The 27,547-nt window shown below is 33.7% G+C and overlaps 1 protein-coding gene across 2 annotated transcripts in view; it reads right to left on the reverse strand.

Annotated features, from left to right (window-relative positions):
* Window positions 1-27,547, reverse strand: part of STPG2 (sperm tail PG-rich repeat containing 2) — a 686,155-nt gene that overhangs the window by 509,960 nt on the left and 148,648 nt on the right. For both annotated transcript variants that reach the window (XM_051967542.1, XM_051967543.1), the window contains exon 10: window positions 25,011-25,103. In XM_051967542.1, the coding sequence (XP_051823502.1) occupies window positions 25,011-25,103 (93 nt within the window). The remainder of the gene's footprint in view (window positions 1-25,010; window positions 25,104-27,547) is intronic.

Here is a 27,547-nt window from a genome sequence, read left to right on the forward strand (position 1 = left end):
CCAAAATATAAAAAAGATTGACTGGATTTCTACTGTCTTTTATTAAATTCATTCAAAAGTTGTTTCATTAAAAAGATGAATGCTATGTGACATACACATTAATACCTTCCAAAATAAATAAATAAAACAAATATTCCCTCTGTTCCAAACATAATGCTGAGAGAAAATAAACTACTCAATGTAGGAGAAAAAGCACTTTTCTTTACAATAAATCAACTGCTGCTAGGTACAATATACTTTAAGAAAATCATATTTAAATGATGCTGTTTTTAGAAAGTTAGGCATACTGCCAGAGATTGTTACATAGTCAGAAAAGTCCAAACTAATAGGTTGAATTGGAGTTTAAAGGACAAACTAAGCAGCTAGATATATTCATAATAATATAATTTCAATGCATCCAGAAATTCAAAAGGTATGCTTCACAATTAACATTTAAAACTAGCTACAGTACTGCAGAAAGAACATCCCATAATTTCAATGAAAATTTTTCTGCAAATAATTTTTGTCTCTTGTCACAGAATCACTAAACCTTGTAGTTGAAAGGGAATACAATGACCACCTAAAACAAGCTAAAACTGAACAAGAATTCCCTTAATAATATACCCAATCAGGAGTCATTCAACCTAGACAGAATATCAACTACTCCCCAAAACACCCCTTTCTTTAGAATGGGCATTATTACAATTGTGACAACGTTTTTGTTCCATAAAGCACAAATTTACTACTTGAAGTTTACGTCTTTGTTCCCAATTCTTCCTTTAAAGACTTAATCTCTCTTCCATTGGACAAGTCTTTCAAATACTTGAAGATAGTCATTATGTTTCCCTGAATTTTTCTCTCCAAGACAAATATCCCCAGTTCCTTCAAGTGATATTTTTAATAAACTGGTCTCCAATCCATTTTCTATTACTGATAATTTTCTGATTTGCATCTAGCTTGTCAACATACTTACAAAAAGAGGTCATAAAAATAGACCATAAAACTAAAGATATGGCAGTATTAATATCTACTAAAATCTTGTAACATAGTCTGAGTTAGTTTCTCCTAACGTTCTGCCTTTTAGACAAGGCTGGAATATTTTTATTACTAAAAGGTAGGCCTGAGACTTAACTGGTCTGAATCCAGAGGGTTAAGGCTGAAGCTTTCCAGTTTTCTATGGTATAAACAAGACCAATTCCCAAGGAACCAGTCAGTGTGCCCCTCAATGGGGTGAGTGAAGGCCGGGAAAGCCATTGGAGAAGTGGAGAGGGAAAATGGAGAGAGTTTTCGTATACTTTTTTACTTTTCATCATCAAGTAACCTTCTTTTAGTAATTGCTACACAGCCTACAACTGTCTCATATCTTCATTCTAGTCCTAGACTTGAAGTACCAGACTGGCCTCTGTTCCAAGTGGCTGCCCAGGTTGGATGAGGCTTTGCTCAGGCTTAATCCCAGACAAACTCCAAAGAACTCCTAGGATTTTCATCTACTCATACACAGGTCCCCAACAATGGCTTTCCAGGACACTTGTATCTTATAAAAATGCTAAGAATTTGCCTGATGCTTCATTCGGAGGTGAACTCAAGACTACAAAACTGCTTCCAAGTTTCAACCACTCCTACATAAAATATCCCTTAAAGGAAATACTGATTCTAATCATGTTTCTTTTACCTTTTTAAAAAAAGTAATGCTTTATTAAATGAACCAGAAGCAACTCTTTCTACATCTTTCTAACTTCTGAAGAATTCTGTGCCATTAGAAGGACACTCTTTGGTCCTCACTAAAATAGGCCTGAGGAGGCATTGTGGATTCCTTTCTGCAAACTGCCATCATGCCTAGAAGCCAGAATTTCTGCTGTGCCCATACAAACTGGCAGACCAAGAAGTGGGTACCCCTATAAACATATATCTTTCCTCCCTCTGTCCCTAAAAGATATAGAAATAGTAAAAGGAAAGGCAATGGGATAGGAAGACCACAGAGTCAGTGTGAAAAATACTATGTCAAGAACTCTTCTGGTGGCATTTAGAGAGGACTCTTTTGCACCAAAATGATTAATCAACCAATGATTAAAAGGTTGACATAATAATAAAGACAACAACAGAAAATACATTCTTAGGTTATTGTTAATAATCCTAGAAAAATTAGATTGCTATCAACAATGAAAATTAAATTAAATTGGTTCAGTGAATCAGCTACAACTAGGTGTGCTCTTGGCATTTTAAAGACTGCCCTGAAGAATCATTGAACTATCTGAACACAAATATTTTTTTAAAAGAACCTAAACATCAAAAATTTTAAAGGGAGGCCTTGAATTTAAATGGTCCTAATAAATCTAGATGATTAAGGGTAACGCTTCCCAATTGTCTAGTCTACAATATCAGATCTTTTAGAACCAGAGGGCAAAATGGAAATGGGAAAAATCCCCTGGCCACTTCCTGACAGAAACCCTAAAATGAAACTTCCAGCTGTGGGATGGATGCTAGAACCACTTTCCCAAATTAACTAATCAGAGACATCTTCAGGTACAAACAGAGATTCTTGTTCAGTCACTTCCAGTGTGTCTTACTCTTTGTGATGCCATTTGGGATTGTCTTCGATAAGATACTGGAGTAGTTTCCCATTTCCTTCTTCTGCTCATTTTATAGATGAGGAAACTGAGGCAAACAGGGTTCAGGGACATATCCTCAGCATCATACTAGTAAGGGTTTGAGGTCAGATTTAAACTCAGATCTTCCTGACATCGAATTATATTCTCTACCCACTATGTCACCCAACTATCCATAAATTAGGAAATAGATATATAAGTTATGGTAAATAAAAATAATTATTATGAACTATTAATCAATCAGAATTCCAGAGTACTAATGAGGAAACAAGTTACTCAGTTCCTGATAAAGGAGACAAAGAACTCAAAACAAAGAATAAGATAAATACATATTTTAATATGGTCCATGTGGAAATTTGTCTTACTTGACTATATGTATTTGTAATGGATTTTGTTCTCGTGTTCTTAATTGGAAGGAGGAGCTAGAGTAAGAACATGAGAAAGATGAAATAAAACAACATATTTTTTTAAATCTATGAGGATTAAAAAAGAATACTTTATAAATAGTGATAAGGGCACATCTAAAATGAGATAACAGAAATCTGTAGTATACCTAGTCATCAGGATTATATATAATTTGCTCCAATCACATTCAGTACCAAGTAGGAGCGTAAAAAAGATTGTTGGTAGAAGTAATGTTGGTCTGTTATTTAGAAGAAGGAAAAAGAGAAATGTTAGGGAAAAAATGTAAAGGTAGAGGATATTTTAAATTAAGCCAATTAAAGCAAAACTAAATAGGACCAAGATTAAGAATGGAGGAAAATAAAATCAGGATAGATTGACAGACTGGAAAACTACTGAGAGGTGGAACCGTATTATGATGAAAACATCCAAGGAGGGAAAAGAGTCTATGTTTAAACTGAGAAATTTCAGAGCTCTACAGGGATGGATATGGGTAATGAAGAAGAGAGTGGTTTCCTTCTCTTCATATCACTTTTTTTGCCATTCTCCAGTGTGATTGTCATGTATGCATTACAGTTATCTTCTTGTACATCTTATCCCCACTACCAGAATATAAGCTTCATCTTCAACAGTCTATTGCTATAGTAATAGCTTTTTCTCAGTTCTCATCCTTCTCAACCTCTCTGAAATGTTTCAGGGATACCATTATCTTCTTTTATTTTCCTTATCATATCTAGTGTACTATCCCCAGTGTATGGGGTAAGAGTCTTCCTCCCTTTCTTGAGCTCTGGTCCCCATCTAAAAATAATTTCTTTTTTCCTCTGCTTATATACCCCCCCTTCAGTTTCTAGAACTCGGTATGTCCAAACCAGAATTCACTTTTATTCCTAAACCTACCCACCTTCCTAAATGTCTTCTTTCCTTCAAGAATAACCATTCTTCCAATCATCCAAGTTTGAAACTTAGAAGCTATTCTGGATTCTACTCTCCCTTACTCCTGTTGACAATTAACACTTTTTGTACATCTCTCAATCCATTCCCTGTTCACAATTCAAATGGCCATTACCCCAATTAAGGAATTCTTCATTTTTCACCTGTATATCTGAAACAGTTTTCTAATTCTTGTCTGGGTAGTCTGCTTCCTCTCTGGAATCAGTCATCTAGGTCCAGATCTTACAAGTATCAGTACTCTATCCACAAAGCTTCAGGAGTTCCCTATTTTCCTAAGATAAAACACAAATTTAGCTATTTGGTGGTTAAAATATTTCACAATTTTGGCCTAAATCAATCTTTCCAGAGTAATTACACATTTTTATATTTTATACATTTTATACATTTCCACCCAAATAAGCTTACGTGATGTTCCCATTTTAATCTCATTGCACAGGATATGTTCCAGTTCTAGAATGCACAACTTCCTTATTTCTCCATCTTAGTATCTTTATTGTCCTTTAACACTTTACTCAAATTCATCATTCTACAAGAAAATTTTCCTGTTTCCTCCAGGTAGCTAAGGGGGAATAACTTCAACAAAATGCATATATTTTGTATGTATTTATCTAGGTACATGTTCTTTTCTCTTTTCAATAAATTCCTTGAAGGTTATTTCATTTTTTTTCCCTATCAGTCTATGGTACCAGCAAAGAACTGGCATATATTAAGGTTTAATAAATGCTCACTAAAATGAATTGAATTCTGGTTGGTTCCACAAGGCAGAACTGTAAGCTGCAAAAGCAAATTTGGTTTGGTTTAAAGAAAAATTTCCCAGTACCAAGAGTATTCCAAAAAGGGATTATTAGAGCAGGTAGGTGGTGCAGTGGATCAGGCACAGGCCTTAGAGTCAAGAGAATCTAAGTTCAAATCTGGCCTCAGACACTTACTAGTTGTGTGAGACTAGACAAGTCATTTAACCCTTGTTGCTTTCACACACAAACACACACACACACACACACACACACACACACACACATACACACACACACATCTATATATATGAAGAGACTGTTGACTTACAAGGGAATGAGACCCCCTCATCGCAAAGTCCTCCTTAAGCAAAAGTTAAATGGCCATAGATTAGATTAATTATGTTGTGGAAGAGGCTCTTTTTTGAGATATAAATTGGAACAGATACCCCCTGGATTAACTTTCAGTTGTGGACATCTGAAATTAGCATATACCTAAAATATAACCTAATTAAAATTGTGAAATTAAAATTATGGATCAAAAAATTATATTGTGCGTCTTCAATTCTGTTAACATTTCATATACTTTATCACTGTTATTCTGCAAATATAGGAAGAATTGTTATTAAAAAACTTTAAGGAAGAATTAAAAATTTTCAGACTTGGAAATTTTTTGGAAAGAATATAAACAGAAAAAATAGCAAAATAATAAAATTGTCTATTAAGTTGCAGTTTTAAAACTTAGAACTTACAATACTAAATCTGCATATTTGTTCAAAATAAAACTCAAACCTTCAATTGCTAACAACTAGATTAGAAAAATGCTTTCAAATGTATATATCATTATAAAGCAGTAGTTATCAAAAATTATTTTTATGCTCATCAAAAATAGCAAAAAAGGAAATTAGAGAACTAGACTAAATAAATAAGAAAAAGAAATAAAAACAAGAGCTATATTTGATAAACACTAGAACATAAATTAATGAGGAAAATACTCTTCTTGGACAAGAACTGGTCAGAAAAGTGAAAAGCAGCTTGGCTAATTATTTAGACCAATATCTGATATCACAAGCTTAAAATGTATATGCAATATAAACATGAAAATTAATATCACAAAAAATACAAGAGAAACTATCACTGAAGGATGATTTCAGAGAGACCTGGAGAGATTGATGTGAACTGATGTTGAGTGAAATGAGCGGAACCAGGAGATCATTATTAAAACAACATCATGATTATATGATGATCAGTTCCAATGGTCTTGTGATGAAAAGAGCCACCTGCATCCTAGAGAGAGGACTGTTGGAACTGAATGTGGTTTACAACATAGTATTTTGACTTTTTATTGTTGTTTGTTTGCATTTTATTTCTTATTTTGTATCCGATTTTTCTGGTTCAGAGAACTATGGAAATATGTATAGAAAAATTTAATATATATTGGAGTTAAATTCTTCCAAACTGGGGGAAAGGAAGAAGGAAATGTGGTACAATGAAAAGAATGCTCAATATGTAGTCATATGACATCTTGAGTTTGGATTCTGACTCTTCCACTTCTACCTGTGTGACTATAGGGAAATTTCTTAATCACCTATAGGTATGTTTCCTGTCTATAAAATGAAAAGGTAAAATTAGCTCATTTCTGAGCCCCCTTCCAATTAAGGATTCATGATCCTATGATCCTCACAGCAGAGAAATGGGGATTACTAATAGAGAATATTGTACATATTGTTAGGCATAGGCACCACTTTTGATATTTTTGCTTATTTCTCACAACAGAAGGTTCAGAGTATAGTGGGTGGTTAAATGACTTATTGACACAAAAAGAATCATTAAAATATATCTTAAAAAGCACTTTCTCCTAGGTTCTCCAGCTTTTAAACTTATAACCAATCATCTAGCAAATTTATTGTAGTATTTGTAGTTAAGACAGAGGGACAAATCTGTAGGTGAATCAGACGAATTATCATTGCAACTAGAGAATGTAAAAAATTTACTACCTTATCAGTGGATTTGCAGCATTTTTCAAAGGAAGAAATCCAATCTATCAAATAAACCATATGAAAAAAATTCTGCAAAATTAATAATTACACAAATGTATGTTAAAGGTTTTACTTTACACCCATCACATTAATAAAGTTGATCAAAAGAGAAAAACAAAAGATGCTGAAGCTGATAAGAGGAAACAGGTACATTAACACATTGCTGACAGAATAGTGAAATGGTCCAGCCATTCTGGAAAGCAAGTTAGAGCTATGCCCCCCAAAAAGGCCCTAAATTATACAACTCTTTGACTCAGTGATACCACTATCATCTCTATCCCTCTCTCAGAGAGTTCAAAGAAAGAGAAAAAAGCTCTTTTAGTGATGGCAAAGAATTGGAAACTGAGCAGTTGCTCATCAATTAGGAGAGGCCTAAACAAGTTATGGTATGTAAATGTAATAGAAAATTAATGACTACAAGAAATGATGAAAGATACAATTTCAGAGACATCTGAAAAGGTCTAAATCTGAGGTCTAAATGTACTGATGCAGAATTTAGTGAGCAGAACTAGGATAATAATTTATTTCAGGAACAAACTATAGAGACAAACAATTTTGAAAGACTTTAAGAATACTACTAATCAATTCAATCACTAACCATGATTTCCCATGATGAAAAATGCTATTCATTTTCTAAAAAGGTGATTAACAAATTAAGATATTTTTTGAAAATTTTTGGCAATGAGGACATTACTTTTGCTCAACTATTATTTGTGATAAATTGTTTCTCTTTTTTCTTCCAGTATAGGGAAGAGAAGGAAGAAAAAGAAATTTTTATTAATACAATTTTTTAAAAAATGGATCTGTAGCATCACTATGATGTACAAAAAATATTATTCTTACCTACCAAATTTCTTACAAATCCATAATAATAGGCAATAAAAAATATACGAGAGACAATATTGTATAACAGAAGGAGAGATAATTTTTAAACCAGGCAGAATTGATATATACTAGTTGTATGATTCTGTGCAGGTCACCTCGTCTCTCAGTCTCTAAGCTACTTTCAAAGACTATAAACTGCAGGGAAGATATGACCTACATCAGAAGAGGGAGTTTCTCCAGCTCAAAACTTTTATACCAATGATATCACTGATCTAGTCTTTATCACTTCCACACTCCCAAATAACACATACGCAAACACACACACACACACACACACACACACACACACACACACACACACACCACACCATTTTTATGATACTCAGATCCACCTTAAAGGAAAATGCTAATCATCTAAAGTTTTGAGAGGTCTCTAATACCTCTCTTTCTATATCCTGCAACTAGCTGTGATTCTGTGAACACTTAGAAAGAGTGGCAGAAATCATTATGGAATCAGTTTACTTTGATTAAGAACAGATTATTTAATCTATATGTTCAGTATGGCATATTGAAAAGAATCAGACCTAAGTTTGACTCCCTGCTCGTACAGTTTTCTTTTCTTTTATTTTTTTAAATAATTTTTTATTGATAGAACACATGCCAGGGTAATTTTTTACAGCATTATCCCTTGCATTCATTTCTGTTCCGATTTTTCCCCTCCCTCCCTCCACCCTTTCCCCCAGATGGCAAGAGTCCTTTACATGTTGAATGGGTTGCAGTATATCCTAGATACAATATATGTGTGCAGAACCAAACAGTTTTCTTGTTGCACAGGGAGAATTGAATTCAGAAGGTATAAATAACCTGGGAGGAAAAACATAAATACAAGCAGTTTATATTCATTTCCAGTGTTATTTCTCTGGGTGTAGCTGCTTCTGCCCATCTTTGATCAATTAAGGCTCTCTTTATCAAAGAGGTCCACTTCCATCAGAATACATCCTCAAACAGTATCATTGTTGAGGTATATAATGATCTCCTGGTTCTGCTCATTTCATTCAGCATCAGTTCATGTAAGTCTCGCCAGTCCTCTCTGTATTCATCCTGCTGGTCGTTCCTTACAGAACAATAATATTCCATAACGTTCATATACCACAATTTACTCAACCATTCTCCAATTGATGGACATCCTTTCATTTTCCAGCTTCTAGCCACTACAAACAGGGCTGCCACAAACATTTTGGCACATACAGGTCCCTTTCCTTTCTTTAGTATCTCTTTGGGGTATAAGCCCAGTAGAAACACTGCTGGATCAAAGGGTATGCACAGCTTGATAACTTTTTGAGCATAGTTCCAAATTGCTCTCCAGAATGGCTGGATGTATTCACAATCCCACCAACAATGTATCAGTGTCCCTGTTTTCCCACATCCCCTCCAACATTCCCTATTATCTTTCCCTGTCATTCTAGCCAATCTGACAGGTGTGTAGTGGTATCTCAGAGTTGTCTTAATTTGCATTTCTCTGATTAATAATGATTTGGAGCATATTTTCATATGTCTATAAATAGTTTCAATTTCTTCGTCTGAGAATTGTCTGTTCATATCCTTTGACCATTTATCAATTGGAGAATGGTTTGATTTCTTATAGATTAGGGTCAGTTCTCTATATATTTTAGAAATGAGGCCTTTATCAGAACCTTTGATTGTAAAAATGTTTTCCCAGTTTATTGTTTCCCTTCTAATCTTGTTTGCATTTGTTTTGTTTGTACAAAAACTTTTCAGTTTGATATAATCAAAATTTTCTATGTTGTGGTCAATAGTGATCTCTAGTCCTTCTTTGGTCATAAATTCCTCCCTCTTCCACAGGTCTGACAGGTAAATTATCCTATGCTCTTCCAATTTATTTATCATCCCATTCTTTATGCCTAGATCATGAACCCATTTTGACCTTATCTTGGTGTACGGTGTTAAGTGTGGGTCAATGCCTAGTTTCTGCCATACTGATTTCCAATTTTCCCCCCAATTTTTGTCAAATAATGCATTCTTATCCCCAAAACTGGGGTCTTTGGGTTTGTCAAACACTAGATTATTAAAGTTATTGACTGTTTTGTCCCTTGAACCTAACCTATTCCATTGATCAACTAGTCTATTTCTTAGCCAATACCAGATGGTTTTAGTGACTGCTGCTTTATAATATAATTTTAGATCTGGTACAGCTAGGCCACCTTCATTTGATTTTTTTTTTCATTAATTCCCTTGAAATTCTTGACCTTTTGTTTTTCCATATGAATTTTGTTGTTATTTTTCCTAATTCATCAAAGTAGTTTTTTGGGAGTCTGATTGGTATAGCGCTAAATAAGTAGATTAATTTAGGTAGTATTGTCATCTTTATTATGTTTGCTCGCCCAATCCAAGAGCATTTAATATTTTTCCAGTTAGTTAGATCAGACTTAATTTGTGTGGAAAGTGTTTTGTAGTTTTGCTCATAAAGTTTCTGATTTTCCCTTGGCAGATAGATTCCTAAATATTTTATACAATCAGTAGTTACTTTAAATGGAATTTCTTTTTGTATCTCTAACTGTTGGGTTTTGTTAGTGATATATAAGAATCCTGATGACTTACGTGGGTTTATTTTATATCCTGCAACTTTGCTGAAGGTGTAGATTGTTTCTAATAACTTTTTGGTAGAATCTCTGGGGTTTTCTAAGTATACCATCATATCATCAGCAAAGAGTGATAATTTGGTTTCCTCATTGCCTATTCTTATTCCTTTAATCTCTTTCTCAACTCTTATTGCCAAAGCTAGCATTTCTAATACAATATTAAATAGTAACGGTGATAGTGGGCAACCTTGTTTTACTCCTGATCTTATTGGGAATGATTGCAGTTTGTCCCCGTTACATATAATGCTTACTGCTGGTTTTAAATAGATGCTACTGATTACTTTAAGGAAAAGTCCATTTATTCCTATACTCTCAAGAGTTTTTAATAGGAATGGATGTTGGATTTTATCAAATGCTTTTTCTGCATCTATTGAGATGATCATATGGTTTTTGTTAATTTGATTATTAATATGGCCAATTATATTGATAGTTTTCCTAATATTGAACCAGCCCTGCATTCCTGGTATAAATCCTACTTGATCATGATGTATTATCCTGGGGATGATTTTCTGTAGTCTTTTTGCTAATATCTTATTTAAGATTTTAGCATCAATATTCATTAGGGAGATTGGTCTATAATTTTCTTTCTCTGTTTTCAACCTACCTGGTTTAGGTATCAGTACCATGTCTGTGTCATAAAAGGAGTTTGGTAGGACTCCTTCATTCCCTATTTTTTCAAATAGTTTATAAAGCATTGGGGCTAATTGTTCTTTGAATGTTTGGTAGAATTCACATGTAAATCCATCTGGTCCCGGGGATTTTTTTTTAGGGAGTTGATTAATAGCTTGTTCTATTTCTTTTTCTGAAATTGGACTATTTAAGCAATTTACTTCCTCCTCTGATAATCTGGGAAGCCTATATTTTTGGAAGTAGTCATCCATTTCACTTAGGTTATCAAATTTATTGGCATAAAGTTGGGCAAAGTAACCCCTTATTATTTCTTTAATTTCCTCTTCATCAGTGGTAAGTTCTCCTTTTCCATTTTTAAGACTGCCAATTTGATTTCCCTCTCTCCTTTTTCTAATCAGAATTACCAAAGGTTTATCAATTTTATTGGTTTTTTCATAAAACCAACTCTTAGTTTTATTAGTTCAATAGTTTTTTTACTTTCTATATTATTAATTTCTCTTTTTAATTTTAGAATTTCAAGTTTAGTAATTGATTGGGGGTTTTTAATTTGGTCTTTTTCTAACTTTTTAAGTTCCAGGCCCAATTCATTGATCTTCTCTTTTTCTATTTTATTCAAGTAAGCCTCTAAGGATATAAAATTTCCCCTTATTACTGCTTTGGCTGCATCCCATAAATTTTGATATGATGTCTCATTGTTGTCATTCTCTTACAGTTTTCTTAACTGGAAAATGGGAATAATAAAACTTGTATTATGTAACTTCAAGGACTGCTAAGAAGTATTTTAAAATCAATAAAAAGGAATATAAATGTGAGACTTTGTTGTTATAGGATTATTAATATTTGCAAATCAAAGAATTGCCGTAGGTAATATATTTCAAAAAGACATTTTTAAAATTTATGAATCCTTGGGGAAAATATAAAAAAATATTAATTGAATATTCAAACTGGTAGGTTATTTAGAATCTGGATGAATAACTTCAATCAAATAAGGACAGTCAAACTGCAGTAACTCCTCTTGTGGAATACCACAGATCTCTGAGGCTTATGATCTGGATGAAGACACAGATGTCAGGCTTTTAAAATATGCAAATAATGTCTCATGCACCTAAAATATTTGATGATGGGGACAAGCTCCAGGAAGATCCTGACAAACTGGCATGTAGGAGTTAAATCTCACAGATTGCATATAATAGGAAAGAATAGCAAGGCCTATGCTTGGATTAAAAAAAAAATCAATGACACAGGTACAAGATGAGAAAGATGAAGGGGAGAGAGACAGGCTTCTGGTCAAGCTGAGACTGATGAATCTCATGGATTCATGGAATCAATGGAAGCTCTGAGTAGCAATAGGGTTAAACATCAATGGAATGTCAACATTATTCTGGCACCAATATGGGAGGGAGGAGGGAAGCCTGGAGGCTACCTAGGGAGAGGCAAATGGAGCCCAGACAGAAGTAATGCCAATCAGAGCTCTCAAGCTACTTAATAGTAGGACTGAGCTTGTGAGTGGCCCCTAGGAAAAAGGAAGATCCAGTCCCAAATAAACAAACAAATAATAAGATAGGATAATATGAAATAAGGCAGTCTCATCTTTGCTAGAAACCCTGTTGGACGGAGCTAGTTTTGAAGAATTGCTTACTTTCTCTTTTTTTTCTTCTTTTGTTTTTAAATAGTTCTTTCTTTAGGAAGGGGAAAATGATAGGATACATTTAGAAATGAAAGTGATATAAAAAGATCAATAAAAATTTTTAAAAAGAAAAAAAGCAAAGCAATATATTTATTATCTGATCAAATAAATTCATTAATGTGAGAAAACATGTATATATAGTATACACACACACACACTCATAAAACATAAAACATAAAAGAGAAGAACATCATGAAGATAAAGCAGGAATGTTTTTGCTTCCCTCTCTAGATTCTCAAGGTAAATACAAAACACACAGGTCCAGCAAAGTGTCTTTGACGCACTGGACTGAAGAGCAGATTGCGTCGGGTATATTTACACCACCTCCTGTGCCCTCATTATATTATGAAGTCTCCATAAGTTTTCAATAAAGTTGTCTAACTTCATTATCTCAGAAAATGAGTCTGACAGGCAAAAGACAGGAGCAACTCCTGCCAGCTGACATCTTAATTCATGGCAGAGAAAGGACCAAGGAAGGAACTGCTAAGCAAGGTACAAAGTGATAAAGCCACAGCCCCAAACCTCCTCTCCAGCTGGGAACTCGTGTCCTGGAACATTGGCATTGAGACAGCAGCACCACAGTTCCAGATTAATGGGCTGAAACTGCAGCTTTTGTTTTTTGGTTGCCCTATACAAATCTCAAAAGTAAACAACAAATGTGTGTCACAAATAAGAAAAGAACTATGAGCAGTGCATTTTTTTTTTTTTTACAATAAATCTGGTTTCAACTTAAAGGGATAATGTCCAATTTATTGCATCCTAAATGAAAGGGATAGACTTTCAGAGAACACACATAGATATACCATAGACTACTGATTCTGACTTCATCCCAGAATTTATCCCACAGAGTGGCTGTATACCAACTTTGAAGCTATATACCATAGGATGACTGTACCCAAGATATCCAAGAGAAAGGAAATTATGCACATAGAACATTTACTTTCCTGGCTACTTTGCCAAGGGCTCGGTTCTTCAATATAAATGGGAGGAAAATCCAATTTACCAAGACAATGCTATCCAAAAGATTTACTTAGATGTTTTTCTTCCTCACCACTAGATTATTCTGCAACCTGTCTCACTTACACTGGCAAAGTCTGCATGGTTTCTAATAATTAAATGCAATGGTTACAAGCAATCTTCATGAAAAGTGAATTACCAGGATGCTTTTAGTCATTTAGGCAGCTAGTAAATATTGATTAGTGCCTAATTGTGTGGTAAGAATCAGGGATACAAAAAAAAGACCAAAGCCAGTTCCTATTCTTAAGGAACTCGCAGCCTAACTAGGGAAATAATATGAAAATAACTATCTATGAGTAAGACATATACAGGGAAAATTGGAAATAATCAATAAAAGGAAGCCACTAAGGGAAACAAGTAAAGACTCCTTATAGAAGTTGAGATTCTTGAAGGAAGGCAGGGAAGGTAGGAGCAAAAATGAATAGAGAAAATATTCCAAGTGCTAGGACAGTCATTGAAAATTCCTAGAGGCTGGAGATGAGAATTTATGTATTGTATGTGAGGTAATATGTGTAATGTAATGTATAATGCAAGGCACAGCAGGGAAGTATTACTGGATCACAAAATACATGAAGCTAGAAAACTAGAAGGTAGATAAGTTGGGGGGTTTATGTTTTATATCTACAGATAATAAGGAATCACTGAAATTTATTGAATAACATGGTAACATGGTCATATGTGAATTCTAGGAACATCATTTTGACAGCCAAGTGAAGAATAGACTACAACAGGCATGACCTGGTGAGGGTCTATACCAGGGTGCTGGCAATGCCAGAGGAGAAAAGATGTTATGAGAATAAAATAGACAAACTATGGAATGTGATTTGATATGAGTAGTGAGAAAGAGCTGAGGGGTCGATGATAATGATGATAATAAGATTGTAAGAAATCACTAAAAACTTTAAAGAAAGCAGTTTCCTGCTTGATTGCATGATGAAGAAGCAAGATATTAGAGTTAAAAAGAAAGAGAAAAGAAAATGAAACATTGTTTACAGATGGCATTCTCAAGGAATTTAGCCTTGAGACTGAGGAAAAAATGTCAATATGCTACAGAAGGTGAAATAAAATGGGGTCATGATGTTTGTGGCAGCCTTGTTTGTAGTGGCTAGAAGCTGGAAAATGAATGGATGTCTATCAATTGGAGAATGATTGAGTAAATTGTGGTATATGAACGTTATGGAATATTATTGTTCTGTAAGAAATGACCAGCAGGATGAATACAGAGAGGACTGGTGAGACTTACATGAACTGATGCTACGTGAAATGAGCAGAACCAGATCATTATATACCTCAACAACGATACTGTTTGAGGATGTATTCTGATGGAAGTGGATCTCTTCAATAAAGAAAGCTAATTCAGTTTCAATTGGTCAAGGATGGACAGAAGCAGCTACACCCAAAGAAAGAACACTGGGAAATGAATATAAACTGCTTGCATTTTTGTTTTTCTTCCCAGGTTATTTATACCTTCTGAATCCAATTTTCCCTGTGCAACAAGGAGACATATATTGTACACATATATTGTATCTAGGATATACTGTAACCTATTCAACATGTAAAGGACTGCTTGCCATCTGAGGGAGGGGGTGGAGAGAGGGAGGGGAAAAATCAGAACAGAAGTGAGTGCAAGGGATAATGCTGTAAAAAAATTACCCTGGCATGGATTCTGTCAATAAAAAGTTATTTAAAAAAAAGTATTATGACAGGAAAAAATAAAAAATAAAATGGGATCATGTATATGTGTAAGGAGTTGGGAAGCCAAAGGGTCACCTGTTCAAGTGAGACAGAATTGAAAGAGCAGATACTTGAAGGAAGGAACCTGAGTCATATGAAATGAAGAGATTAGTAGAAGAGGGAGCTCTCCGCAAATGATCTCAATTTTTTCAGTAAAATATGAGGTGAAGTTATTACTTAAGAGGGTGAGGGAAATGGGAGATTTATGTAGTAGTGAAAGCACTTAATGTTGAGAATGATTAAAGGCTCAAGTGTAGCAAGACAATCACCAGATTACTTTCCTGACACAAATTTTTCTATGTTCTCGTACCCTTTTCACTGAGCCCTCACTGTGGTTGGTTCTACAATTCCAATGCTGAACTACCAACCTAGGAAAGCAATCACACCTCCCTACATAACTGAATTACCTTCCTTTTATTTGAATGAACAGTTAAAAGAAAATCAGCATGAATAGACTTTATACATATATAAAAATATATGTGTATGTATGCATGTGTATATATATGTATGTGTGTATACACATACGTATATGTGTACATACATACATGTGTATGTGCATACACACATACACACCAAAAAAATGAAGTATGAATCATCCTGAGATTTGCTTCCAAGTTCCATTTAACCAGAGGAATTTTAGGGCAGTTATTGGACATGTGGGGGTGATTCATTCCTGAAAAAAATTGGTATTTTAGTATGGTATTAGTCATACTGATTTAATTTAATTTAATATGGTACAACCTGAGTAATCCCTCAGTTTTTTCTCTCTCCTCTCCCCATTCCACCCTCACCTCATGACAGAAGTAGAGAGGCAGTGACTTTGTCTTTTAATAGAATAACAGCTTCTGACTGAGGTCCTCTCAAATACAAACCTGAGATGCCATATAACTTCAACAAGCAGTGAGAAAAAAAGGTCCCATCCCACATGGCCACTAGCGTGGGAATCAAAAACCACAGACAATTGCTCAAGTCACTGACAGTCCTTGTCTCTCTTGGCCTTCATTTCCTGAGTAAATGACATTGAGAGCATGAAAAATCCAGAAGTCTTTAAGAATGGCAATGATAGCATCTACCAAAAGTTGCTGATTGCAGATACAGCAGCAATAGGAGTAGGTTGGTGCAAGAGAGAAGGTGGTGCTTCTGTATCACAGAGGACAACCAGCAAAAAGAATGATCAATCTTTGATTAGAGAGAACTGAGTCTAAATAAAATATAAAACATTGGCTTAGCAGTATTTCAAAACTGCTTTATTGCCTTAATAAGGCTTAAATATTAACCTCCCAACTGAGTGAATCAGTAGTTAAATGTTAATTCACTGAAATCTCTTTTAATTATTCTTATAATGTATTCTAATATATTTACTATTGCTTTTTTGTCAGTGGGAATAAATTTCTCTGTCTCACACTCAATTCACAATATACACAGAGTACCTTTATTACTTTCTTATTTTAGTTTAGAACCATAGATTTATATACCAAATTTTTTAAATATAATTAGTATCTTCCCTGGGCCACTGGAATGGGAGAGTTATAATGATGCAATGAATATAATAGGAGAGAATCCCTCACTATAGGACAAGATAGCAAGGGACTGAACTTGGTTTAAACTAAATAATTTACAGAACAAAATTAGGCAGGTGAATAGATGTTATAGGCTCACCCAACATCTCATCCTTCTGTGTTTGTGCATATATACATACAAACATACACAAATATGTATACCTTGAGACACATAGACACACACACACACCCACATACACACACACACAAAGTCATTCTTGAAACTACTCAACTTGAAATATGATATTTTTTAATCTAGTAGCTTTTGTTCAGTAGCTGGTAAAGAGCATGGGAGGGAGGGGTAGAATGAAGGAAAGTACCAACAAAAGGCTTGAGGATGAAAGGTACAGCACTTTTAATTTAATCATTAAATCTCTAAGTTTCTTTGATATCTATGTCACCAAATATATCCCTTCTGTGTTTAAATGTTATTATAAACATGTTAAAGCCCCTTTCTTGATGATTTCCAAGTAAAACATGAAATACTCATAAATAAACTGTGCATCAGTACTTTTTAAATCTTTTAATAATTCATCTCTATTTTCAGAAGTATCTGAAAATATTATAGCCCCTTAAGATTTACAAAGCAATCTTCTCACAATTATTCTGAAAGGCAATGGATGGAGTAGGAAAACCACTAGATTTTGAAATCACAACTCTTTTACTTATTACCTAGGTAACTTATTGTCTATGGGGATATTGGTTTCCACATTTACAAAAAAACTCCAAAACTACACTAGATAAGTTTATCAGCTCCCTTCTTGTTCTAAATTCTAAGGTACAACTGCCTGCAATATTATACTAAATTACAGAAATCTGCTGTCACTGGCACACTTAATGTAGTCATCTATTTAACAAGACCAGAAGTCTAAATTTTTAAGCATATGGTCATCATTACACACTAAAGCAAATACTAATGGTCCTTCTGTTGCGAATTTTCAAGAGGGAAAAAACTCACTATAAATTAGGGTCTAGGAAAAAATATATATTACATATCACATAACTTTTAAAAAATAGCTATCCTTACTTAATAAAGTTATTTTAGGATCATCCAAAATGAGCATACATAAATATTAGTCACATATGTCAAAAAAATACAGAAAATATAAATAAGAACATATAAACGGGGTCTATTTGTTAACATTCATCCTAAAATTGAAGATATTAAATAGAAAAAGAGGTAGGAAAAGGGAAATATAGAAAGAGATGGGAAGAAAGAAGGGGAAAGGGAACATAAACATACTGAGAAGACAATGGAGTGAAAGGTAATTGCTGCAAAAAAATAAAGACTTCCTATTACATAGCTCTTGAATTTCCCAAGCCTGCAAAATAACAATATATAATTGCTTTAAAACTATTGCAAATGAGTTTTACAGAGCATGGTGTTATTTGCAATTCTTCCTGTTAAACTCAGTCTGCCAATCTTCAAATAAAGCAAGCAAATATTTATTAATGATGGTTACCATGTTGGACTATAAATTTGGATCATTCCTCAATAGTTTGGTTTTTGGAGGTTTCGGGAAGAAGGGCACGAGAGGAGTGTTTTGTTTTGTTTTGTTTTGTTTTGTTTATAGTGAACATTATGGTATTTGGAAATCAAGTATCCTTCCTGGAAGAGATCCAAGCAATACCTTTAGGGAAGATCTTAGACACAAGCCAAAATAAAGTCCTATTTTAGAGATTTTACCCAGGATTCTACTATGGAATAAGAGTATAACTGCATGAAGTGAATGCAAGGGATAATGTTGTAAAAAATTACCCTGGCATGAGTTCTATCAATAAAAAATTATTTAAAAAATAGAGGTCACAACAACATTTAATTTGCCCATCTGTATCCACTGTTGTATCTGTAACTCCTAACAGAGTGTCTAGAACACAGTAAGTATTTCAAAAATTCCTTTTTATGTATTCATTCTAAAATGTTTACGTAAGGATAACCTGTTTCCTTGCAATTGGTTATTTTATTGGGGTTAAAAATAATAATTTTTTAAAAAACTTATTTTTTTAATAAAAAAAAGAAAAAGAGTATAACTGCATAATGACAGAATTAAAGCCCTTTTGGGGAGAAGGGTTCCTTGGCCAAAAGGCACATCTTAGAGGAGATTCACACATTTTCAAGACCCATATGAGTTTATTTTATTATTTTCTGGGCTAACTTGCTTGCTGTATTATCAAGTGGACCTCCATTTGAAACATCCCACAATTTTCCTGCTTCTCACTGGAGAGATTATTTTTATCTGGAACTCCACTTGGATTGCCTAATATACTGTTAGGAATCCACTGGAAGAATTTCTCTACATGCTCAAAGCAATCATGGAAGAAATTTTCATACAATTTGGTTTTTTATATGAAGATGAGAAAGTGACTCCCAATAAATCCCAAATGAGTAGTCCTTATTAAGAATGCCTTGTGTAACTTGAAATCTCATTTGAAGTTATTATTGGGAATGAAGGGTGAAAAGAATAGGAGAAAGATAGTATGTTGCTTTTTTTCATTTTTGTTAGTTGTATCTTTAACTTAATATTGTTTTTTCCTAATTGCTTTGTGCACCTAGAAGATGGTGACCTCTAAAAATTTTATAAAATTATTCTTTATTGAATTTGTAAAACTTTGTATAAATATATAATCTCTAAACCCACAGGCTCTGGGTAGGTCTGGACTATCATAAAAGACTGTCAATTTGTGGATTGTCTAATAAACCTCAATGGACTACTGAGAGTATTTGCATAGTACTTGGGAACTACTAAGAATTATGCCTCTGAAAGTTTACTGAAGTTCATTACTAAAAATCACTGAGGGGGGCATTCACAAGGAGAGTGAGTGCTGGAGTCCTCCAGGTCACCATACTACTACCTAGAACTGCGATTATGGACAAAGGATAACTTTTAACTCGGGAAAAGCCTCAAAGAGGGGTTTTTGAGTGTTTTCTATAGAACTAAGCATGCACTAAGCTCTTTCTGTAGGAGTTATGCTCTAGCCCCTAGCTAAAAGTCATATTCATGATAGCAATTCCTGGTTGGTCCCTTAGTCTCCATTATTAAATGGCTTGGGATGAAGGATACAGCACTTTTAATTTAATCATTAAATCTCTAAGTTTCTTTGATATCTATGTCACCAAATATATCCCTTCTGTGTTTAATATAAAATATCTAAAGAGATTCTCTACCTTTCAACATGAACACAAGACTTACAGATTCAACCAGCTCTGACTTGGATTTCCAGTATGAGAATGAAAGGATTTCTATCTTTGTCCCCTTCCCTCAGCAAAAGTGGGCTCAAGCATCAGGCAGTGAAATCATTTGCCTGCTCACTTAAGCTTAAGTCCCATGCTTCCTTCTTCTTCCTTGATGCTTCTTCCTTGGGCACAAGTGTACAAACAATGAACTTGCAAAAATAATATTCTGAGCCTTAGCTCATGAGCTCATGAGTTCCCATGTACCTGAATCAGAGCAGTCAGTACTTCCTACCCAGTGGAAGGTTGATGGTTGCTTCAAGGAGGAGGAGTTGACCTGGCCTCCCACTCAGTATCATTCTAACCTGAAAAGACTAAAGAAATATACTTGAATGATCAAGAATTGTCAATCTTATGAATGAAAACTAACTGGAGGAAGAAAGAGATTTCAAAGAGAATAATCAGGCTTCTCTTTCTTTCTCCAGTTAATTTTTGTCCTGATTCCAGATTAAAACCCTAAGGAAAAAATCTTCAAAACAAAGTTGAGGTATGGCTTGTGTCTAGGGTCTCTCTAAAAATGAAGAGAATAACAACTCAATTGGACATATACAAAAAGAAGTAAAAAAAGCTAATGAAGAAAATAACTCACTAAAAATCAGAACTGAACAAATAGAAATGACTGATTCATTGAGACATCAAGAATCAGTCAAGCAAAACCAAAAAAATGAAAGATTGGAAAAAAATGTCAAATATTTACTTGGAAAAACAATAGACCTGGAAAATAGATCTAAGAGAGATAACCTGAGGATCATTGGACTATCCAAAAATTATGATGAAAAAAAAAAGAGCCTAGATACTATTTTACAGGAAATCATCAAAGAGAACTGCCCAGAAGTAACAGAACCGGAAGGTAAAATAGGCATTAAAAGAATTTATCGAACACCTTCTGAAAAAGACCCTAAAATAAAGACTCCGAGGAATATTGTGGCCAAACTTCAGAATTTTCAGACAATGAAAGATTGGGAAAAAATGTCAACTTGAAAAAACAACAGACCTGGAAAATAGATCTAGGAGAGATAACCTGAGGATCATTGGACTATCCAAAAATTATGATGAAAAAAAAAAGAGCTTAGATACTATTTTACAGGAAATCATCAAAGAGAACTGTCCAGAAGTAACAGAACCGGAAGGTAAAATAGGCATTGAAAGAATTCATCGAACACCTTCTGAAAAAGACCCTAAAATAAAGACTCCGTGGAATATTGTGGCCAAACTTCAGAATTTTCAGACTAAAGAAAAAATTTTACAAGCAGCCAGGAAAAAAACAGTTCAAATACCGAGGTGCTACAATAAGGGTCATGCAAGATCTGGCTGCCTCAACATTAAAGGATCGAAGGACTTGGAATCAGACATTCTGAAAGGCAAAAGAGCTTGGAATGTAGCCAAGAACAAACTACCTAGCTAAGCTGAGTATTTTTTTTTCCCATGGAAGAAGATGGACATTTAATGAAACAGAGGAATTCCATTTGTTTCTAAGGAAAAAACCAGACTTAAACAAAAAATTTGATCTCCAACAACAGGACTCAAGAGAAGTAGAAAAAGGTAAAAGGAACTCTTAGAACTTTATTTCTGTTGTGGATATACATAAAAACCATATGTATAATTTGATTTTACCGATATAACATAAAAAAGGGAAGTAGAAATGGAAAGGGGATAGTGTCAGAAAAAGGGAAAAGGGGAGATAAAAAGAGGGAAACTTTATACCAGGAATGCAGGGCTGGTTCAATATTAGGAAAACTATCAGTATAATTGGCCATATTAATAATCAAATTAACTAAAACCATATGATCATCTCAATAGATGCAGAAAAAGCATTTGATAAAATCCAATATCCATTTCTATTAAAAACTCTTAAGAGCACAGGAATAAATGGACTTTTCCTTAAAATAATCAGTAGTATCTATTTAAAACCTTCAGTAAGCATCATATGTAATGGGGACAAACTGCAACCATTCCCAATAAGATCAGAAGTGAAATAAGGTTGCCCACTATCACCATTACTATTTAATATTGTATTAGAAGTGCTAGCTTTGGCAATAAGAGTTGAGAAAGAGATTAAAGGAATAAGAATAGGCAATGAGGAAACCAAATTATCACTCTTTGCTGATGATATGATGGTATACTTAGAGAACTCCAGAGATTCTACTAAAAAGTTATTAGAAATAATCCACACCTGTAGCAAAGTTGCAGGATACAAAATAAACACACATAAGTCATCAGCATTCTTATATATCACTAACAAAACCCAACAGTTAAAGTTACAAAGAGAAATTCCATTTAAAGTAACTACTGATTGTATAAAATATTTAGGAATCTATCTGCCAAGGGAAAATCAGAAACTTTATGAGCAAAACTACAAAACACTTAACACACAAATTAAGTCTGACCTAACCAACTGGAAAAATATTAAGTGCTCTTGGATTGGGCGAGCTAATATAATAAAGATGACAATACTACCTAAACTAATTTATTTATTTAACGCTATACCAATCAGACTCCCAAAAAACTATTTTGGTGACCTAGAAAAAATAACAACAAAGTTCATATGGAAAAACAAAAAGTCAAGAATTTCAAGGGAATTAATGAAAAAAAATCAAATGAAGGTGGCCTAGCTGTACCAGATCTAAAATTATATTATAAAGCAGCAGTCACTAAAACCATCTGGTATTGGCTAAGAAATAGACTAGTTGATCAATGGAATAGGTTAGGTTCAAGGGACAAAACAGTCAATAACTTTAATAATCTAGTGTTTGACAAACCCAAAGACCCCAGTTTTGGGGATAAGAATGCATTATTTGACAAAAATTACTGGGAAAATTGGAAATCAGTATGGCAAAAACTAGGCATTGACCCACACTTAACACTGTACACCAAGATAAAGTCAAAATGGGTTCATGACCTAGGCATAAAGAATGAGATTATAAATAAATTGGAAGAGCATAGGATAGTTTACCTCTCAGATCTGTGGAAGAGGAAGGAATTTATGACCAAAGAAGAAGTAGAGATCACTATTGACCACAAAATAGAAAATTTTGATTATATACAATTGAAAAGTTTTTCTACAAACAAAACAAATGCAGACAAAATTAGAAGGCAAACAATAAATTGGGAAAACAATTTTACAGTCAAAGGTTCTGATAAAGACCTCATGTTCAAAATATATAGCGAATTGACTCTAATTTATAAGAAATCAAACCATTCTCCAATTGATAAATGGTCAAAGGATATGAACAGACAATTCTCAGACGAAGAAATTAAAACTATTTATAGACATATGAAAATATGCTCCAAATCATTATTAATCAGAGAAATGCAAATTAAGACAACTCTGAGATACCACTATATACCTGTCAGATTGGCTAGAGTGACAGGGAAAGATAATGTGGAATGTTGGAGGGGATGTGGGAAAACAGGGACACTGATACATTGTTGGTGGAATTGTGAATACACCCAGCCATTCTGGAGAGCAATTTGGAACTATGCTCAAAAAGTTACCAAACTGTGTATACCCTTTGATCCAGCAGTGTTTCTACTGGGCTTATACCCCAAAGAGATACTAAAGAAGGGAAAGGGACCTGTATGTGCCAAAATGTTTGTGGCAGCCCTGTTTGTAGTGGCCAGAAACTGGAAAATGAATAGATGTCCATCAGCTGGAGAATAGTTGAGTAAATTGTGGTATATGAACGTTATGGAATATTATTGTTCTGTAAGGAATGATCAGCAGGATGAATACAGAGAGGACTGGCGAGACTTACATGAACTGATGCTAAGTGAAATGAACAGAACCAGGAGATCATTATATACCTCAACAACGATACTGTATGAGATGTATTCTGATGGAAGTGCATCTCTTCGATAAAGAGATCTAATTCAGTTTCAATTGATCAAGGATGGACAATAGCAGCTACACCCAAAGAAAGAACACTGGGAAATGAATATAAACTGCTTGCATTTTTGTTTTTCTTCCTGGGTTATTTATACCTTCTGAATCCAATTCTCCCTGTGCAACAAGAGAACTGTTCAGTTCTGCACACATATATTGTATCTAGTATATACTGTAACCTATTCAACATGTAAAGGACTGCTTGCCATCTGGGGGAAGGAGTGGAGGGAGGGAGGGGAAAAATCGGAACAGAAGTGAGTGCAAGGGATAATGTTGTAAAAAATTGCCCTGGCATGGGTTCTATCAATAAAAAGTTATTTTAAAAAAGTAAAAAAAAAAATAAATAAAAATGAAGAGGAGGAGGGTAACAGAGTTATCAAAGGAAGAGTATTTCTAGAAAGGGCATTCAAAATACAGAACAGGCATCAGGCAAAGGCTTGTTATTTATTTTCTCTTTCACAAAAATTATATTTTAAACACTTTAGACTCATAAGCATGCATTAATAAATATACAAGCAAAACAATTAGCACATGCAGTATATTTTCTTAAAATGTAAAGGCATTTTTTGGGATTGCTAAACAGATATTTCTCTTTCACTTCAAACATATAAAACCTGATCAATTCATTTTTTCATCCACTATAAATTACTTAGCATTAGGCAGCTGGCTAAAAATGTTAATGTCTTTTTTTAGGTTTCATATAAAAAAAAGATAGAAATAGGGATACATATAAAAAGAAAACTGAAGAAATTCAGCTTAGTGGGTGATTTGAATTAAATTTTAAAACTTCTCATTCTTATACTCGATCAATCTTCAAGGGATATATAATTGCTAATCATGGAAAGAAGAAGAGATTCCCTTCTATCACATACAATACCCTCACAGAAGAGCACATGATGAATTTATATTGGGCTTCTGGAGTATGAATAATTCTTTACAATTGTAAAGAAATGTGCAAATATCAAATAACAGCAAACAAAGAAAGGTCCGTAGGTCCAACATAATGTCCAGTATTAAGTATACCATCTTCTCTCAACCTTTTAAGTTACAGATTTAATTTTTATAGTTATCTTACCGTAACTGAGACTTTACTTTCTCTTTCTAAATTTGACAGCAAGGTACTTGAATCCTTACTTATCTTTGATGATTCTTCAGGCAATTCTGTAATCTGTCAATTCCAAAGAACACATTAAAATTAATTTAAATGAATGGCAAAAAAAAATAGTTTTAATCATACCGCTACATGTTATCAATGTTGTATTACTAAGCAGAAAAATCTAAAAGACAAACATAAAGAAAATAAAGATTTTTCTGGAGACATTGAGACCTTAGGCAAGTCATGAAACCACTACAAGTCTCGGTTTAGTGAACTACAAGCAAATGAAGGTTAGAAGACATGATTTCCAAATTCTCTCTGAATCTACATAACTATTACAAAGTTTAAAAACTAAGGATATAAAGGAAAGTCAAAATAAATTTACCCTGACAAGTGAAACTATTTGGCATATATTGTTTAAAAAAATTAGAAATTGATTGTACTTTAGTATTACTTTAAAAGTTAATAATCATCAACATTAGGTTGGCAGCTTTGGAGTGCCAAGATCATTAACCACATAGCAGATAGCTCATGAATGAGCAACAGGTGAAAAATACATAGTCAATGAATAGGAAAGGAGAAATAGACAATTAACTCTGATACTGTGCAATTGAGGTGAATTATGCTTGCCAGTCCTACTGGTCCATTTCTTGATGTGGTCAGAAACGTACATAAATCCTAATTCCATCAACACTAAAATATATCTCAAGTATCAAAGTCATGGAATTTCAGAGCTAGTAGGAAAAAAAAATCTTACTCCACCAACTAATCCAACCCATAACCCCTATCCCCCAAAAATGAATCCTACCATGACTCACTCAATAAGTGCTTATACAGCCCCTGTTTGAAGAAATACAGTATAAAGGAAATCACTACCTCATAAGTCAGCTCATTCTACTTTTAGATACATCTTATAAAGAAAATTTTCTTTACATAAGCCTTAATTTTGCCACTTTTCTCCAATCATTAGTCCTACTTCTGTCCTCTCAATAAAAATAAGGTTAAGTCTAATCTGTCCCTAACATAAGAAGCAACTAAGTCGAGCAGTGCAGAGTGTTCAACTTAAAATTAGGAAATTCAGCCAACACTTAAAACTGTATGACCAGACTTTCACTTAACTGTTCTCAGATGAGTTTCTTCATCTATAAAATGAAAATAACCATGGCTACCTGGTTTGTTGTAAGAGTCAAATGAGATAATCCTTGTAAAGCATTTTGCAAACCCTAAACTGCTTTTAAAAAGCTAGTCATTATTTTTAACATTACATCTTTTAAATATTTGAAGACAATTTTCCTATCCTAAAAAGACTTCTCTTCTATAGATTCTCTTCTCTACATCCTGATGCAAAGTGAAATAAACAGAACCAAGAATATTCTGTGATGATCAATTATAAATGACGCAGCTCTTCTCAGCAACTCAAAAATCCAAGACAATTACAAAGATCTCACAAAAGAAAACGTTATCCATGCCCAGATAAAAAACTTATGAACTCTGAATGCACATCAAGGCACATTTTTTTGCACTTACTTTATTCTTCCTCATGAAGTTTTCCCTTCTGATATGTGTCGTCTTTCACAATTCTGACTAATATAGAAAGGTTTACATGGTAGCATATATAAAAACTGTATCAAAATTGTTTACCATTTTCAGAAGAAGGGAAGGAAAACATAGAGGGAGAAATATTTGTAACTCAAAATCTTGTAAAATGAATGTTATAATTTTACATTTGCCTTCTCAATGGGGATGGAGTGGGGAGGGAGAGAATTTAGAACTCAATGTTTTAAAAGCAAATGTAAAAAAAATTATATAAAACTAGATAATTATATATAAACTTTTTTTATTTTTTAAAAGGGAAAGAAGATAAATGTTACACAAATAAAGTTAGATCTAACAATTATACAAATATTACTTGATCATGTGTAGGCTAAGCCAATATAATAAAAATGACAATTCTAAAAAAAAATGAATCCTAAAAATTTTCTTGACATTTAACTAGGGAAAAAATGCTACTTTTTAAAAATAAACAAATATTTCTAGTTCCTCAAGCACTATCACTGTCTTAAATAAAATATTATTTTTAAAAATAAATATCTCTAGTTCCTCAAGAAATATCACTATGTCTTAAACTCAAGGTCCTTCATGCTCCTTCTCATAATATTCTCTGGCATATCAATATCCTTCTTGAAATAGGCTATCCAGAGCTAAACACAATATACCACATGTAATCTGGCTAGGGTAGCACACAGCAGAACTATCATCTGTTTTGATGTTTAGGACACTGAATCTCCTCCAATGTAGACCAAAGTCATGTTAGCTTTCTTAGCAGTGATACTACGCTATTGATTCATCCTGAAATTTCAATCCATTAAAAAACTCAGGTTTTTTCATATATAAAGCTTAGCCTAACATTTTCCCAAATTTAATTTAGATTTTGCAAGCATTTCTCTTAAATTTCATCTTACTTAGAGCAATTCAGTCTTGCATCCTATCGAAAAAAATTGTATCCCTATTCTTTT

This window comes from Antechinus flavipes, chromosome 6, assembly GCF_016432865.1.
Source record: "Antechinus flavipes isolate AdamAnt ecotype Samford, QLD, Australia chromosome 6, AdamAnt_v2, whole genome shotgun sequence".
In the NCBI taxonomy this organism is placed as follows: domain Eukaryota; kingdom Metazoa; phylum Chordata; class Mammalia; order Dasyuromorphia; family Dasyuridae; genus Antechinus; species Antechinus flavipes.